The sequence below is a fragment of the Ziziphus jujuba genome, chromosome 2 (assembly GCF_031755915.1).
Source record: "Ziziphus jujuba cultivar Dongzao chromosome 2, ASM3175591v1".
In the NCBI taxonomy this organism is placed as follows: domain Eukaryota; kingdom Viridiplantae; phylum Streptophyta; class Magnoliopsida; order Rosales; family Rhamnaceae; genus Ziziphus; species Ziziphus jujuba.
The window spans coordinates 29199349-29216532 of NC_083380.1; the positions used below are offsets into that span (position 1 = coordinate 29199349).

The 17184-nt window shown below is 33.1% G+C and overlaps 3 protein-coding genes across 4 annotated transcripts; 2 read left to right on the forward strand and 1 right to left on the reverse strand.

The window, feature by feature from the left end:
- The first annotated feature begins 2089 nt into the window (after positions 1-2089).
- Positions 2090-5267, forward strand: LOC107419348 (small ribosomal subunit protein uS9m). Its single transcript, XM_016028107.4, has 4 exons — positions 2090-2716; positions 2827-3267; positions 4125-4205; positions 4838-5267. Exons 1-4 carry the CDS (start codon positions 2197-2199, stop codon positions 4927-4929), a joined length of 1134 nt encoding a protein of 377 aa, XP_015883593.1. The 5' UTR covers positions 2090-2196; the 3' UTR covers positions 4930-5267.
- Positions 5268-5943: 676 nt separating this feature from the next.
- LOC107419356 (ABC transporter G family member STR) lies at positions 5944-10186 on the forward strand. The gene is made up of 4 exons (XM_016028115.4): positions 5944-6830; positions 6934-7113; positions 7362-7630; positions 8037-10186. Exons 1-4 carry the CDS (start codon positions 6471-6473, stop codon positions 9691-9693), a joined length of 2466 nt encoding a protein of 821 aa, XP_015883601.3. The 5' UTR covers positions 5944-6470; the 3' UTR covers positions 9694-10186.
- Positions 10187-10311: 125 nt separating this feature from the next.
- On the reverse strand, positions 10312-14237 carry LOC107419345 (TPR repeat-containing thioredoxin TDX). Of its 2 annotated transcripts, XM_048473937.2 has the most exons (10): positions 13806-14237; positions 13644-13677; positions 12588-12737; positions 12349-12436; positions 12170-12250; positions 11995-12059; positions 11760-11900; positions 11575-11688; positions 11149-11179; positions 10312-10867 (listed from the first exon to the last, which is right to left on the reverse strand). In XM_048473937.2, the coding sequence occupies exons 1-10, from the start codon at positions 13913-13915 to the stop codon at positions 10533-10535; spliced, it is 1149 nt and encodes a 382-aa protein (XP_048329894.1). In that variant the 5' UTR covers positions 13916-14237; the 3' UTR covers positions 10312-10532. The 2 variants fall into 2 exon arrangements, with proteins under 2 accessions (XP_048329894.1, XP_048329895.1); XM_048473938.2 differs by lacking the exon at positions 13644-13677.
- Between the last annotated feature and the right edge of the window lie 2947 nt (positions 14238-17184).

Consider the following 17184-nt stretch of genomic DNA (forward strand, 5'->3'; position numbering starts at 1 on the left):
TACTATCACTATTACAAAAACACAATTGAAAATTTTAATTACCTTGAAGCATGAATCAAAGAAAGAAGACACGCGATATTGGCGCGGCTCAATCAAACCATTGAATCGAGTTACTCCTCGATTTCGAAGGTTAGTTTGAAACACACCAATATCGTGAATTTGGTGCCTTTGATCATCAACTTGAACTAACGGAGGAATTGAGGAAAATTTGCTTGAAATGAGCTTTAAAATTTCCATGATTTATAGGTCGTCGAAATTGTCATACACTAGATAGGCGTCCAAATTGTAGAAAACAAAGGGAGCTTAGGAATATCAAAAGGACATGGAGAATCCTCCAAGAAAATTTTGTGCTTACCTCTCTGGCTTGGACTGCTGGCACAGAAATCTTTGAATAAATAGCCGGCTCAATAATTTATGAAGGCTTTTCCTTTTTTGTTAAATTTCGGATTTCATTCTTAATTAGGTGAACCAAAAGAATCACATGCGAACTTTTCTTCTTTTTTCTTTTTTCAATCTTTTTCATTTTAAGAAAGAAGTGACTAATTTCATACATTTATTGTTTTATAAATCACACATTATTTTTGGTACAATTTCAAATATTTTTGAGTTTAGAAAAGAAGAAAATTATATATAAGATTGAAAGGTCCATTTCGATTGAAAAGTTCTCCTTGGTGTACACTGTAGAGCGTGAAAATTGTCTCACCATGACACCATGCAATAAGTCATCGCTTATGTTTTTTTTATCGTCAAGAAAACATTAACTGTATTTTATTTATTTATTTATTTATTGAACACTAAGCTGGTCGATTTGGATTTGGATAAATTTAGAGTGATTAAATTTTTTTATCAAAATTTTGATATTTATGATTTGATAATTTTTAAATGGTTTATCTATCTATGTATAGAAAACAATATCAATTTACCATTATCAAAAAACTGTCACATAATTGATTATCAAACTTTTATTAAAATTATTTGGTACATGTAGTATTGCTCTTTGGATTTGGACAACTTTTTTGACGAAAAGGTGATTGTCCCATATGAACTAGATTTATTAGTTAACCATCTCCAAAAGACCATAAACACATGTTTGAAAATCATTTAGATAATTAAGAAGATTATTACTATTCTATGTTCTTTTTTGGGTAAAGTTTATTGCTTGTAGAGGCTGTCTGTGTTGCTTCTAATTTTCAAAATATACTTTTTATTGTTTTTTTTAATTGATTTAATCCACATAATAATTGGTTTAAAAAATAAGGCTAACACATATCTATAGGAAAACCTTTTTATGACAATGTTTTATATTGAAATAATCTTTATCTACTCATAAAATATTTTAGTTTCAATTGGATCAATTATAAGTAAAAGTAAAATTTATTTTGTAATACCTTTTTTAAATATCATATTAAAGAATTTTACCTCGACATGATAGATATCTATATACTACAAAATGTATCTTATTTTCCATATAAAATATAATATTTATGTAAATTTATTTAGTATAATAATATAACATCTTATAAATTTACTGATATTTAATAACTCTTCAATATAGACATATTTTTATTGAAACCAAAATATTTTTAATTACAACTCCACTACCCTATAATTTTTTTATAGTTATAATTATAAAGGGACTTTAATATATATATATATATATATTAAACACAATACATATCTATATTTTACACATTATCAAATTTGGTACACAATATGAGATTTTCATTGGGAAACGTAAGTCAAAAGTAGGTTCATTAATATAAATTAGGAGAAAAATGGAGGATCCGATGATACAAAACTGATCCAAATTTTTTTTTTTTCTTGTTGTTATATCTGGGGTTTATAATCGATAGTAAAATAGGTAAATAAAAAAGAAAAATACTTACGGTTTAGAATTAAAAAAAATAAATTAAAACTTATTATTATTCTTATTATTATTACTATCATTTTTAAAATTTGCCAAAAACCCTTTTATTTTCAGGACTTTTTCTGTGACACTAAAGACTTTGCCTTATTTTCAACCAAAAAAAAAAAAAAGACTTGGCCTTTTATTACTTAAAAAAATAATATATATATATATATATAACCAATAAAAAAAAAAAAAAAAAAAAAAAAAAACTTTGCCTTTGATGAGGGCGAGACACTGAGAACGATTTCCCCATTTTCCAGTTTTTCAAATACTTTTGCGCCACCACAATGCTCTCTCGTCTTCTTCCAAAACCCTCAAATTTCCGATATCTAACCCTAGCTTCTTCAAAATTACTTTCCTATCCCCAACCCCAGTTCCCTTCCTCTCCTCCCACTCCCACAACCTTCACTTTCCCTTCCAGATTCTTCTCCTCCAAACACAACAACAACAACAATGGCAAGGACCGGCAAGACTCCGACGGCGTTTGGAAAATTTCTGAAGAAAGTGACGGAAAGTTCGAACCTTTTTTCTCTCAAGCTTCTGGGAAAACCGCGGAGACTGATTTCGGATTGAAAGGCTACGAAGGTGAAGGTGATGATGATTGGAAGACTGTGGAAGGTTACAAAGCTTGGAGCCTAGTAGAGGAGGAGAAAAGCGATTTATTCGATATTGGAGACGAACATTTGAAGGTTGTTGGTGAATCTGAAACTGGATTAGATAGTAGTAGTAGTTTGGAGGATGAGAAAAAGAAAGAGGAGGCTAAGAGGCTTGAGAAGGAAGAACAGGAACTCACTGCCATTCTCAAAGGTTTTTTTTAACTTTTTTTTTTTTTAAATAGGTTTTTCATTGATTTCTATGTCAGTGTTATTGGGTCATGATCAAAATTTATACTTGATTTTGCATTGCTAAAATTGCAGGACCAAATCGTGCATTTGGGGACTTAATTTCTGCATCTGGTATTACTGATGAAATGCTTGACAGTTTGCTTGCATTGAAGGATTTGGAAGGAGTGGAGGGATTGCCTCCTTTGAGAGAAATAGAGGATTTGAGGTATGAGAAAAGTAAAAGAAAATCAAGCACAGCTGAAATAGAGAGGCAGAAGCAGGAGGAGTTTGCGAAAGCCAGAGTGAGGCAAGTAGATGAGAAAGGGAGAGCTTATGGTACTGGAAGGAGGAAATGCAGTATAGCCCGTGTATGGATTCAGCCTGGGGATGGAAAGTTCTTAGTTAATGATAAACAATTCGATGTGTATTTTCCGATGCTTGATCACCGGGCTGCTCTTCTCCGGCCTTTCTCAGAGACGAAAACATTGGGGTTGTGGGATGTTACTTGTACCGTTCAAGGAGGTGGCGTGTCAGGTGAGTTTAAGTGGTTTTAGCTTCACAATTAAGTATGATTTCTATACGTGGTTTTAGCTTCACAATTAAGTATGATTTCTATACCTGCATTTTACTGGCTTCAGACCAATTCCATAACGATGGCAGTACTTGTTTCTTTTTATGCTAAAACTACTTGCTTGTGTTAACATCCTGATATTTTACTTTGGTGCATTTTTTTTTTTTTTTTTTTTCTTGTTATGACAGAAATTTGGTTTAATCTAGATAATGAAAAAGTGCTTTTTTTCCTCATATATGTAGCTCTATTACTTTTTGGCCAGTAGACGAAAGGGTTTGAGAGTACGTTGTTTTGTTTAGTTTTTTGGCCTATATTTTGTCAAAGCTCAACATATATCTTTAGTTTGTTAATTGTGTCAAGTTTGACCAGCAGTATGCTGGACTCACTCAGCTATCTAAGCCTGAGAGTCTGTACGGGGTAGTTAATGTGTTTAACAATGCAAAATGCGTAAGTTGTACTTTAGTTGGGCTTGCAACACAGTGGCTGTAGTTAGAAATTTTTTTATTGCGTATATTAAGATTGGTCTCCTTTTTCAGATTGTTGGCTCAACAGCACTTTTCTTTGGGTACTGATATTAGGAAGGAAATAATTACGTAATAGCTGTGCTCTTTTATTTTTGGTGAGCTTATTGGGGGAAGCCCTTTTTTCTCTTCCTCTCTTCTTTTTTCCTGATTGAGACTTTCTGATTGCAGATCTTTATGTGATTGATATGAATGCGATGGTTTTTCTTTATATGTTGATTGTATGAGTTTTCCATTCTTCTTTTTGTTCCTTTATGTGTTACTTCAAAAGCACAAAAACTTAACATGTTTGATGTCAGGCCAAGTTGGAGCAATTCGGCTGGGAATCAGCAAGGCCTTGCAAAATTGGGAACCAGATATGCGTCCTGCACTAAGATCTGGTACATTCATATTCTCTTTCTTACTAGCATGTTATATATATGATTTACAGGGAAAATAAACCTTTCTCTGTCCCCTTCCTAGTTAGGGTTAGTATGGGATGCGATTGTATGTTTGTTGGCTTGTCTTCAAAATGGCTTGTTAATTTGTAGTTTTTATTTGCCTGATTCTTGCTACAATCTTTTGATAATTTTATGGATAAAACTATTTGTTAGTTGATGGGGAAGGGTTCTGTGGAAAAAGTAGCAATTTCATGGACAATGCATGCAAGCCTTTATTTCTTGAACATGATGATTAGAAACCATAAGGCTTGTGATTTACTCTTACATAGTGGAAGTTACAGTAATTAGTTGGAGGTCAAAAAAAAAAAAAATAAATAAATAAATAAATCATACTAGGCATCTCTTTTAATGTCAATTATTATCCCAAGACATTATACCTTCACTTCATTATTTTCACATAGTACGTTAATTTATAAAATTTCAAAGAAGTTTTGACCTTTTCAATTTGGCAAGTCTTCAAAATATTGACTTTCAGATGTTATACTATTCCATATGAGCATTTTCTTTTTCATGATCTTTATATGTATTATCTTTATTAGCCTTATGCTAAACCAGCTTGTTTGTCTTACCAGCTGGTTTCTTGACAAGAGATTCACGTGTTGTGGAAAGGAAAAAGCCAGGGAAAGCAAAAGCAAGAAAGAGCTTCCAATGGGTCAAGCGTTGATCAATGCTGTGTCTTTTCTTCTCTGAAGAACGTGTTTGTATGGATCTTCAATTTTGCCTTATCACAATAACTTGTTGAGTCTTTCACATGGCCTGGCTTCTCATTTGTAGTGTAGCTTAGAATGGAGATCACAGCTTGAAGATTATAACTTATAAATTTTGTGTTGATCTGGGAAAATCCCTTAAACTAAATCAGTTTTGGAGAAAACATCATTCTGTTTCTATTCTTTCTTGCTTACTTTCTTACATCTGATGTTGTACAACAGAAGTTCAAAAGTTCAAATCACGTTTATTGCTATTACTGTGAATAAATTTTCATCCACTGGCTTAATGGTCTTCTTCGAATGCCTGTTTATCTCTGTTTATTGCAAACAGTGATTGACATGGATTGTAAATTGAATGGTTTTCTAGGCATTGTAAGCTTTATTGTTGGTTCATTCAATGCAAGAAATAAAGATGTGGAAAGTAAGTCACGATAGAAAAGGGTTCTTTCTAAACCTTTTCAAGGATCAGGAATACAATAAAAAAATAATGGCGGTTTAGGAGAATTTGTTTTTTTTGACCCTTTTTAAGTGGTGAATTAGTAATTGGCACCTATATGTTTTCACTGTCAAGACGATATAAACAAATGTTCATGATATGCTTTGTTTCATTGATGATATATATATATATATATATATATTGCCTTCAGATTATGGTGACATTGGTAGACAAAAAAATTGTTAAGAATTTTCTTTATTTTTTTTATTTTTTTTTATTTTTAACGTCAAAGGCGCTAGTGAAAAATCAAACTATACAGAATCCCAATCGAAATATATAGTTTTCCATTCAACACTTTTTCAAAATTTTAAGAATTGATAACCAAAATGTAAGTGCCATTTTTTTTTAATTTTTTTTTTTCATTTACAATATTTTTCTATTCTTCTATCTCGGTGTCTTGGACCAATAACCTCCCAGTCCCAGCTATAAGTGTGAGCGAGCCAACATCAACATTATTTCACTAATAAAGTGTCATTTGACAGAGAAATTTATTACTCTTCCTCAAGTACAAAACCAGAAATATTTTTGAAAACAAAATATTTGAACTTTTTTGTTATAAATGCTAAAATCTAGGTACCAAATATGAGTCTTGTATATTATATGCTGCCAGCAGATTTTGGCCTTTAATTATCACTGAAATGGAGAGAGGACAACTTCTCTTGAGCACAATGAAATAGCTTTCGGAAATAACGAAGCAAATTAACGACAAGCACAAAGAGATTGACAGAGACAGATTTACAAAACCAACTTCAGTGTTGCCGTCTGATTCTTTAACCCCAATTTCTTCGTTCATAAATCAGCACAACCCTCCAATTTTTCTCTCACCACTTTTATTTTCATCGTCACCTTTTGTCCATATTTTTCTCATCCTGCTTTTTACTCCTGTTATACTACATACTCTTTTCACAGCTCACCATAACTAGCCCTTAAAACCTCATTCTTAGAACCACTTGGCCAAGCCGAAAAGAAGGCAAAAAGAAAAAAACTGTTACCTCAACCATCATGGCCATGGCGAAGCGTGGCCGGAAAGAGACCAATAAAAGTCTCGAAAGTCTACTTGACATGGACAAATCCGCAGCTATGAAAAATGCACAGCCAATTCAATCAAGAACATTAGTTCCTGGTCAAGGCCTTGAATTCCAAAACCTTTCATACAGTGTGATAAAGAAGCAGAAAAAAGAAGGGGTTTGGATTAATAAAGAAGCTTATCTTCTTAATGATATCTCAGGACAGGCAGCAAGGGGAGAGATTTTAGCCATCATGGGGCCCAGTGGTGCTGGTAAATCAACATTTCTTGATGCCTTGGCCGGACGGATTGCTCAAGGAAGCTTGGAAGGTTCTGTTAGGATTGATGGAAAACCGGTAATTAGGATTGCATGAGTATATGAACTTTCTGGTATGACTTTTATACGTAAACTGTCTTCCGAAAAAATTCTTTTTTACACAGAGAGATTTGGTTTTGCAGGTTAGTGCAAGTTACATGAAGATGGTGTCTTCTTATGTGATGCAAGATGACCAGCTCTTCCCCATGTTGACTGTCTTTGAGACATTCATGTTTGCAGCAGAAGTAAGGCTTCCTCCTTCAATCTCTAGAGATGAAAAGAAGAAAAGAGTTTATGAACTCATTGACCAACTTGGTTTACAGGTAAGAAAAATCTCTTTAGTCTTTATCATATAAGAATAATCCTCTTCTTATCAAAGCTTTTTGATTAAAGGATACAAACAAAGTAAAAAAATAAAAATAAGTCTTAACGACCTAATAAAAAATCGTAATATATGGTGTTATGATGTTGTAATTCCGATAAAGCTTACATAAGAAGAGAACATACATGGATGTATGTTGTTATGCATGCATTTTGCATAACTCAAATAGATGTTTTGATGATGATGCAGAGTGCAATGCATACATATATTGGTAATGAAGGTAGAAGAGGAGTGTCTGGAGGAGAAAAGCGCAGGGTTTCTATAGGAATTGATATTATTCACAAGCCCTCGCTGTTGTTCCTCGATGAACCTACCTCCGGATTGGACTCTACGAGTGCTTACAGTGTGGTTGAAAAGGTTAAGGACATAGCTCAAGGTGGTAGCATGGTACTAATGACCATCCATCAGCCTTCATATCGAATTCAGATGCTCCTAGACCGCATCATAGTTCTAGCAAGGTAATTTGTGACCATTCTATTTTTCTAATAAATGACAAGGATCCTTTCCTAGCCTAAGCTTTTTATACAATTTGATAGTTAATACTTGGAACAAAGGGAAAAAAAAAATCAACAAAATAAATCAAAACTCCCATTTTCAAGAGTAGTTTTCAAAGTAACATTCTATTTTTGTACATGCTAGTAATTTCACAAGTCTGTTTTCTAGAAATGACAATGGTCCTTTCCTAATTTATGCTGAGTTTCTGATACAAAATCAAGTTGACGCTTAGAATAAGGAAGAGAATAAGGAACAAAAATCACAGAAAAATAAATCAAAACCTCCCATCTTCAAGTGATTGAGTAGTTTTAAAATTTTCATAATCGACTACTTGTACCTGCTAGTAATATATTGTTATGCTTATTACAGAGGAAGACTGATATATGCAGGAAGCCCTCTTGGCCTGTCTGCCCATCTCACCGGCTTCGAAAGGCCAGTTCCTGAAGGCGAGAACAGCCTGGAGTATCTCCTAGATGTGATTAAAGAGTATGATGATTCAACTGTAGGATTAGACCCTTTGGTTCTGTACCAAAGGGATGGTATCAAACCTGACCAAGTTGCCAGAACTCCAATTCCAAAACCACCCAAAACACAAAGAACTCCAAGAACATCTCACCAAAAGACTCCAACACCAAAGCAATTGATCACCCTCCATAGTCAAGGATTTTCCTCTGGAAACATGACACCAGTTCCTGAAAATGGCCAATTGGATTACCGCTATGAAGACGAAGATGATGATTTCGATAACTCCCTGGAACGTAAAACGGTTCATACTCCACTCAGCATGCAGAGTGGTGTTTACAATCCTCGTTTGGCTTCTCAATTTTATAAAGATTTCTCCATGTGGATCTACAATGGTGTTAGGGGAACACCTCGCCGCCAACCTTCGTGGACACCAGCTAGAACTCCTGGAAGAACACCTGGTATAACACCAAATTTTTCTGGTATAAGAAGCAGCATGGTTTCAAGCCAATTTCCAACTCCTCAGATAAACCCTTCTGCGGCTAAAACCCCTGTAGTTTTCAGTACCTCCATGGATTCTTATATGACTTCTTATGAAGAGTTTGACTTGGAAGAAGAAGAAGAAGCACTTGATGAACCAGAACATCATGGACCAAAATTTGCAAATCCATGGCTCAGAGAGGTTATGGTACTCTCATGGAGGACAGCACTAAATGTGATCAGAACCCCAGAACTATTCCTCTCTCGTGAGATTGTATTGACAGTCATGGCTCTCATTCTCTCCTCCCTTTTCAAAAACCTTGGCCATCCAAGCTTCAAAGACATTAACCGTCTTCTCAACTTCTACATTTTCGCGGTTTGCCTGGTTTTCTTCTCCTCCAATGATGCTGTTCCAACTTTCATCCAAGAGAGATTCATCTTCATTAGGGAAACCTCCCACAATGCTTATAGAGCTTCCTCATATGTCATCTCTTCACTCCTCGTCTACCTCCCGTTTTTCGCCATCCAAGGCTTCACATTTGCCGGCATTACCAAACTTCTTGTCCAACTCAAAAGCAATCTCTTCTACTTCTGGTTGATCCTCTATGCTTCTCTCATCACCACCAATGCTTATGTGATGCTTATTAGTGCATTGGTTCCAAGCTATATCACTGGTTATGCTGTTGTGATTGCCACAACAGCTCTCTTCTTTCTGACTTGTGGGTTTTTCTTGAAACAGTTTGAGATACCAAAATACTGGAGGTGGCTCCATTACATCTCTGCAATAAAATACCCATTCGAGGCATTGTTGGTAAATGAATTCGAAGGAGACAAATGCTACACTGGTAAGCCTGAAGATCTTTCACCAGGGCCTCTAGGGGATGTGAGGTACAGTAAACGGCATAACGATACCATTGGTTTTCGACCAGATTGCTTGTTGATTGGCGATGATGTTCTGTTTTCAATGGATATTACCAAGACAGACATTTGGATTGACGTTGCTATCTTGCTGGCTTGGGGTGTTCTTTACAGGCTTTTGTTCTATGTGGTCCTTAGATTTTATTCCAAGAATGTTAGGAAATGATGCAAGTCTTGTGAGCCTGCGTATTTCCTTCTTCCGTCTTAATTCAATATCGTGTTAAAATTTTCAAACTACATAGCAAATATATTTATATAATTCACAGATTGTTGAACGAATTTTTTTTTTTTTTTTTCCCTTTTAAAATCTAGGAATGTTAGGAAATGATGCAAGTCTTGTGAGCCATCGTATTTCCTTTTTCCGTCTCAATTCAAGATCGTGTTAAAATCTTCAAACTATATAGCAAATATATTTATATAATTCATAGATTGTTGAACGAAACTTTTTCTTTTTTTCCCCCTTTTTTTGACATCTAGTTGTTCAGAGGATTTGATAACGATAAAAACTTATATTTTCGTTTCTTATTGGATGCTTCAAATAAATCAACATTCCATTATCAACTTGCTATGGTATTTTGCAGGGTGTTATCGTACCCAATCCCAATCCAGCCCAAAATAGTATCTTGCACAGTTCATAGTTATAACTCAAAGAGCATGGTTTTCTTTTTCCTGTGTATGTTTGTGTTTTGGGTAAATTTGGTATTTCGATTGGAATCAACTTCAGCAAGTTCGAAGTTATTAAAGGTGTGTATTCCAGAAGTACTTAAACAGGAACAGCATAATCTTTCAGAGAAGCATTTTCCCATTGCTAAAGAAATTAGCCAACTTATTCAAAAGATAGATACTACCTCCAGTAAACATATACAAATTTGCTTTCCAAGACTTCAGAAAGTGATGTATATAACATCTCTCCCATATGAAATTTCTCTTTCATTTATGACTCGAAGGATAGATATAAGAAGCAAACAAAGAAGAAAGATTATGAGCCGAGGTTCAAGGATTAGCTCATTTTGTGGGTGAATACTGTTCGATCTTCCTCTCAAGTGCACTTTTATCCGCCCCAACCACCTTATCCAACTCCTTACCATCTTTTATAAAGTAAAATGTTGGAACGCTGCTAATGTTCCAACGTGCGGCCGCATCCCTGGCCTCATCTATGTCAACCTTCAAGAAAACAACTTTGGGATGCTTCCCAGCTAAGTTCACATACAGAGGAGATATGAAACGGCAAGGACCACACCATGTTGCAGTGAAGTAAAGTATTGCAAGGCGTGATGTTTTTGAGGCAGCATTTAACTTTGTTTCTAGTTCACTAGCAGAATGTATACCGATGACTTCCCCTGTTCAAGGAAACAAAATATTATCAAAAAACCTGAAATTGTCCCAGACGTAGAATGAATAGGACTAGTACTAATTTTTACCTTTGTATGTATCACAATACAACCATGCTGGCACATGGAAGCATGATTTGACAACTCTAGGATACTAAAGCCCACGTAATATAACATACTATAAAGAAAGATAAAAGTATGCAGAAAAAGAAGTATTACTAAAAATACAAGGTTGTATTTTATCTATCCAATACCCAAGAAAATATGAAGAAAAAGTTTAATAATCATACCATCCTTGAGTGCAGATAATGCATCTCGCTCCTGCATAAAATCAAAATCATAGCTTTAGAATAATGGTATCAATCTCTCAACAACCTCCTGCATACGGACCTGGTGAATGTAGATGTACAGTCTAATGATGCACAATTATCAATAAACTCGTCACCACATCCACGTCAGTCTTGATCAAGACATCGTTCCATTGAGCAACACTAAAAACTTGTATTGCCTATCAAATAATAGAGCACTGCTGACCTTGAAATGATCCTACTAATGTGGCATATTTGTCATTTAAATGAGAAGTTCAGGAATATCTTACTTATATTTAATGGGTTGCTTATTCCCTTACTTTATCATACATACCCAACAGTAAACGTGCAAATATCAGGACACATAAATTGTAATGCAAAAATAACATAGATAATATCATTACTCACTTGGGCTTCTGCTTTCTGCTTCCTCTCAATTTCAGCTTTTTTTGCCTCTCTTTCTTTCCGTATGCGTTCATATTTTCTGCGGTGCTCTTCAATTTTGTGGGCATTAGGCTCAACCTGAAAAGTTAACCAGACAATCAAGTAACAGCAACTCTCACAACTTCTCTTTTTTAAAATTGGAAAATTACCTTTTTAAGCACCAAACCTATCTCCTCGTCATAATCTAACTTAGATGCTATATGCAGATCCCTTGCTGCTTCTTCCCAACGGCCCAACAGGGCCATTGCCATTCCTCTTATTTTATACCCTTTTGCTGAATCAGGGTTAATCTGTAGTGAACACATATAGCTTATACAATGTGAGTTCATTATGACAGAATTGAAACTTTTGTGCAATCTATGCGAGCAGAATTATGCAACTGACCTCTAAAGCTGCATTAGCATCTCGAATCGCTGCATTAGGTTTTTTCAACTTGATAAAGACACTAGCTGAAAGCAAGAATGTAGGTTTCCATAGAAATGATGCAATCATGAGAAAAGGACAGAGCATAAAGATATAAAATATACTAATAACAAACATGATATCCAATAGAAATTACCTCTAGTTGCATATGGTATTGCTGAAGTAGGATTCAACATGATGGCTTCAGTTATAAGATCAATAGCTTCATCCAGCTTACCTGGAAAGAGTAGACAATTAATAGATACAGAAGCATATCAGAAAAATACAAGCCAAAATCTCAAGAAAAATGAGAATCACAAGAAGCAGATGCCCTGCCTTCAGAAATAAAATCCACAGCCTTTGATTTTGCGGTTTGTGCAGCATCTCTCTTTTCTTCTGTAACTTCAACAGAAGGGTCTCCCATCTACAAATAAATAATGGACCCCATATATTTCTTGAGTAGGCCTACAAGAGGCAATTACCAATAGGAAAAAAAGGGAAAATATATGTATTTAAAGGTAGAATATGATGGTCCTTAATCACATAAAACTCTAACAACATTTTCTATTATAAACCTTTTGTGGAGGATCATTATCAGGCTCCACAACATCAGCATCATCTAACTCAACATCAGACTCTACAATGGTGTCATCTTCACCCAATGGATCAGTTTCTGTGGCATCGATCTTTTCCTTGCTGTCTGACATGCTTTCACCGACTTTATCCTGTTCATGAGGAGAAACATCATGCAAACAGAGCATGAGAAGCGGTAATGCCCTTTCTTTTCAATGATTTTGGTAAATCAAAATATGGTTAGAAGTACCATTGCAGGGTGAAACTGATACACAAGGGAAGTATATATAAAGAAACAAGAAATTCTGGAAGGAAACACATATGAGTGCAAGTCAGAACTTAATCAGAAAACAATGACATCAATGGTAGAATCTAAATCTGTGTGTGAAGGTTAACAAAAGCCAAAAAAGAATAACTTGCTGATAGAAATCATCTTTACTCTTTCTACTATATAATACGTTAGCTACCATTTATCTCCATAAGCCTTCCACCTAAAGAAACAAATACACTCCTCCCATCCCAAAAAGCCAGAACTCCTTCTGACTGCTTTTCCAACTGCAGCAAGCCAACAATTCAACCAGAGAACTTCACAAACCCCATTGATTCCAAAGAAAAAGGAAAATAAGGACCTAAAAGATCAACACATTGAGGAAGCTATCCAATATCTTGATAATGCCAGCAATTTGTCCATACCATCTCTATGCTAAGCAAGATCATTACCCCAAAAAAAAAAAAGGTCTGTAACTCGATCACATGGCACAACAGAAATAAAAACAAAAACAAACAGAGACAAAACAACCACTTTAATGGAATCGAACTCGTAAAACCAAAATAAAAGGTTGTTCAATAAGGGAAACAAGGAGACAATTTCTCATTCCGGGATAAGAAAAACGACCCAGTATCCGCAATCCTTCCAAAAAATCAAATTGCAAACGAATATATAGATATTTAATAAAGAAAATAATGACCCAAGTTTCCAACATCCATTGTTCTTCGAAAAAGAGTTAAAAAAAAATTAAAAAAAAAAATGCAGCTTTACTAAAGAAATCGAGTGTCACCGTTCGTGGGTCAGGGGGAATTCGAGCGCCAAGACTGCAATGAAAGAAACCCAAGATGGCTCAAACAAAGATTTAGACAAAAACAAAGATTCCAGACAAAGAGAATGCAAGCTATGAACATGAAGATGAAAGGTTGGAAGAGAAAAATCGATAATATATAACCTTTGGAGGTAGGACTTGAAGAAGGCAAGAGAAGGGTCCTGGAGGATTGAAGGATTGGACTTGCACCGACTGATGAGGTGCTTCAGCTCTGCTACTTTTTCAGTATCCATAATCAGCCCCGTTCTTTTTGTCTTTTTTGTCACTTTCCTTTTCTTTTTTTTTCTTTTTTTTTTTTGGTCTGCTTTTTTCTTTGTGAAGTTTTCAACTTCCAAGAAAAGTTGTAGAAGTTCGTAGAAAGTGTCTGCGAATCAGACTTTTTGGGTAAGGCTCAGCTGCATTAATCGCCATGGTCTTCGCTGTAGTCTTCCATTTTTGTCACTAGATGGATGATGATGATGATGCACATAGATGGCACCGACCACCGACTTGTATCAGATTCTTGCCTTCATCAGTACCCACCCGCTATATTTGAATCGGATTCTTGTTAAGAATTTCTTTTCCTTTTTCTATCTATCTATATATATTTGTCAATTGAGATATTCAATTTTAATTTTAGTTTAAATGTAGATTTTATATTTAATTATTTTTCGATTAAGACCCTTATTATGAATATTGGTTCCACTATGGGTTATGCATAGTAGGGGTTACGAATCTTCAAGCAAAAAAAAAAATAATAATAAATAAATAAAATTAAGGGTTATGAATCAGCACCAATTGTACCACACAAAAAATTCAGAGGATTTACTTTTGGCCAAAAATAAAAAAAAATCAGAGGATTTAGAAACTTACTTTAATAATAATATTGCAAGATTTAAAAGTTAGTAACAATTATTTAATATTTTATTAAATTAAATTGTTATATGCAAAAACAAAAAATAATTTATTAAAATGAATTGCTACATATTTTATAATTTATTAAAATAGGCATATAATATACATAAATTATTTTTAAAAAATAATAACAATTAATATGTAATTATGTTTTGATATTTTATATTTATATTGAATTAAAAAATATTGTTAAGAATATATGATAAATAATTGATAATTATATTAAATTTATTTTCAAAGTTATTGTAAAAATAAATATAAGAGAGGTTTAATTCAAATATAATTATTTGATAAGTAAAAAATAAATATAAAATATTCTTACGGCCGGTCTTGATCGGTAAACAAATTATGATCCATTAATGGACTCAGAAACTCATTTTTCAATTTCAAATATTAATTGATCAATACAAAAACAAGATGCAAGAGGTTTGGATAACTCGTAATCTTAAAAAGAAAAATAATAATAATATTATTGATTGGCCAGTTAGGATTGTTGGTCGAATTTGTATTGGGCTTTTCATTTGGGCTTTTTATGCAACCTCATATATATTTTAATTTTTTTATGTTTTTAGTGAAATAATACATAAATTTTGTATGGCACAATTCTATGACCAAGAGCTGTGGAGGAATAGTATTAGAAAAGGGACATGGCAACCAAAAAACCAAAGCAATATATGCTTTCAATCCAAACACATAATTGCAATATATATATATATATATATAAATCATCCACTATATTTTATGAAGCTATTACATGAAGCTGTATTTGATGGGGTAGCTGGCTAGAAGTAGATAAATTTAGCCACCTAGCCACTTTAATTTAGCCACCTAGCCACTTTTTTGGTGCTGATGGAATAAGATCTGCAAATATGCATAAAAGACTCCCAGAGGAGGAGAATTTTACAAACCAAGAACACTTGCAATTTTTAAAAAACAAGAACATTAAAGATATCTATGGGAAGAGAATCAATACTACCAACATCAAAATTAAAAGCATTACCAAAAAACAGAGTTTTCTTGCCAAGAAAATCAAAGATGCTGAAGCTTGCAAACCCATGGCAAGCTTGCTCCAAATTGCTAAGAAGGAACTCAAGCAATTAGCTTAGCTCCTAATTGCTCCAATCCTCTGCAATCGTTGCAAGCAAATCTACAAAAAAAAAAAAATATAAACTCTTAAATGCCCAAAAAAAGAAATTTTGATTCTAGGACTTATAAAAGCACTACAAAACCAAGTAAAAAGTTAAAAGCTCAAATTGAAAACAAAAATTAATACTGAATCTCTATTGTAATAATAATAATAATATTGGTTTGATCCTAAATTTATAGAGATATCAATGTGGTTGGGATGTTAATGTTATCTTTTTTAGAATCTTTCTACGACTTGTTATTATTATTATTATTATTAGGTATTGAAAAAACAATAAAGGATTCAAAAGTATAATTAATCCTTTTATTGTTATGTAACTAATAATCAGCATTTTATTTTTGTATAAATAATAATCTACATTCATATTTCATACTAAATTGCTCTCCCTTTTTTATGAAAAATTAAGACATTATGACTGAAACTGGTGAAAGGTAGTGTTGGGAGTTAATACCCTTTATAAAGTTTATATAGATGCCAGAAATCCTTATTGAAATTAAAAATCCTATCAAATAAACTAGATGACATCTTCATTTTTATTATTATTATACGTTAACTCTAAATTTGATTAATAGTTCTTAGATTCTTTTGAAATACATTTTCTAAATTAAAATAATAAGTGTCTCGAAAAACTAAATTACAAAATTTTAAAGGTTAAACATTTAAATATCATGATAAATTTGGCACAAATTAAGGAAGATAAAAGTAAATTGACACTATTTTAATATTATCAAAATATTTTCCAAGTAAAATACCATAATTTTGTAAATATGTAAGCTATTGTACTTTATTGTATTTATATGGCATAAAATAATGGAGCCAAATTGTGATTATTATTCTGTCCAACTAATAATATACATATATAGGTTTTTTTTTTTTTTTTCCCTATGTAAAGAGATATATAGGTCCTTTGAATCATATAAAACAAGCATGTGAAGGATAAATTAGTATAAGAAAAATAAGCATATATATAATCTTGAAATTGATTCTAAAATATAATGTTAATGACTAAGAAATTTAAACCGTGCTGAGAGATCTAACAAAAAAGAACAACTAATTTGATGTAATTATTTATTAATTTAAAAAATAAATGGTTAAAATCATTTTAATTTTTACCCTTAAACTATAATTTTTTTTTCATTTTTCCCATAATTTATAAATTTTCTCACGTTATCCACCAAACTATTATTTTTATGTCACTTTAGTCAAATCAAACATTTTCGATTAATGAATTTGATGAAGTTAACTATATATAACTTATGTAACTTTGTTTATGAATGATATTATTATATTTCTTTTGGATTGAAAACCAGAGCGAGAAGAAAATCACAGAAAAAGAAATGGAGAAAGTGGAAAATTTTATCGCATGCATGCCTTTAGGTCAGATTTGATAAGCTTATAAATTTTAAGGTTTTTTTCAATGTTGAATTTTTACTGATTAGTAAATATGAGAGTCAAAAGAAT

Coding starts and splice junctions, on each gene's coding strand:
- LOC107419348 (XM_016028107.4), top strand. CDS start 2,197: ATGCTCTCTCGTCTTCTTCCAAAACCCTCAAATTTCCGATATCTAACC. Junction 2,717..2,826: donor ACTCACTGCCATTCTCAAAG/GTTTTTTTTAAC, acceptor CTAAAATTGCAG/GACCAAATCGTGCATTTGGG. Junction 4,206..4,837: donor GCGTCCTGCACTAAGATCTG/GTACATTCATAT, acceptor TTGTCTTACCAG/CTGGTTTCTTGACAAGAGAT.
- LOC107419356 (XM_016028115.4), top strand. CDS start 6,471: ATGGCCATGGCGAAGCGTGGCCGGAAAGAGACCAATAAAAGTCTCGAA. Junction 7,114..7,361: donor TTGACCAACTTGGTTTACAG/GTAAGAAAAATC, acceptor ATGATGATGCAG/AGTGCAATGCATACATATAT. Junction 7,631..8,036: donor CGCATCATAGTTCTAGCAAG/GTAATTTGTGAC, acceptor TGCTTATTACAG/AGGAAGACTGATATATGCAG.
- LOC107419345 (XM_048473937.2), bottom strand. CDS start 13,915: ATGGATACTGAAAAAGTAGCAGAGCTGAAGCACCTCATCAGTCGGTGC. Junction 13,678..13,805: donor TTCAAGTCCTACCTCCAAAG/GTTATATATTAT, acceptor CTTTCATTGCAG/TCTTGGCGCTCGAATTCCCC. Junction 11,689..11,759: donor TAGGTTTGGTGCTTAAAAAG/GTAATTTTCCAA, acceptor TTAACTTTTCAG/GTTGAGCCTAATGCCCACAA.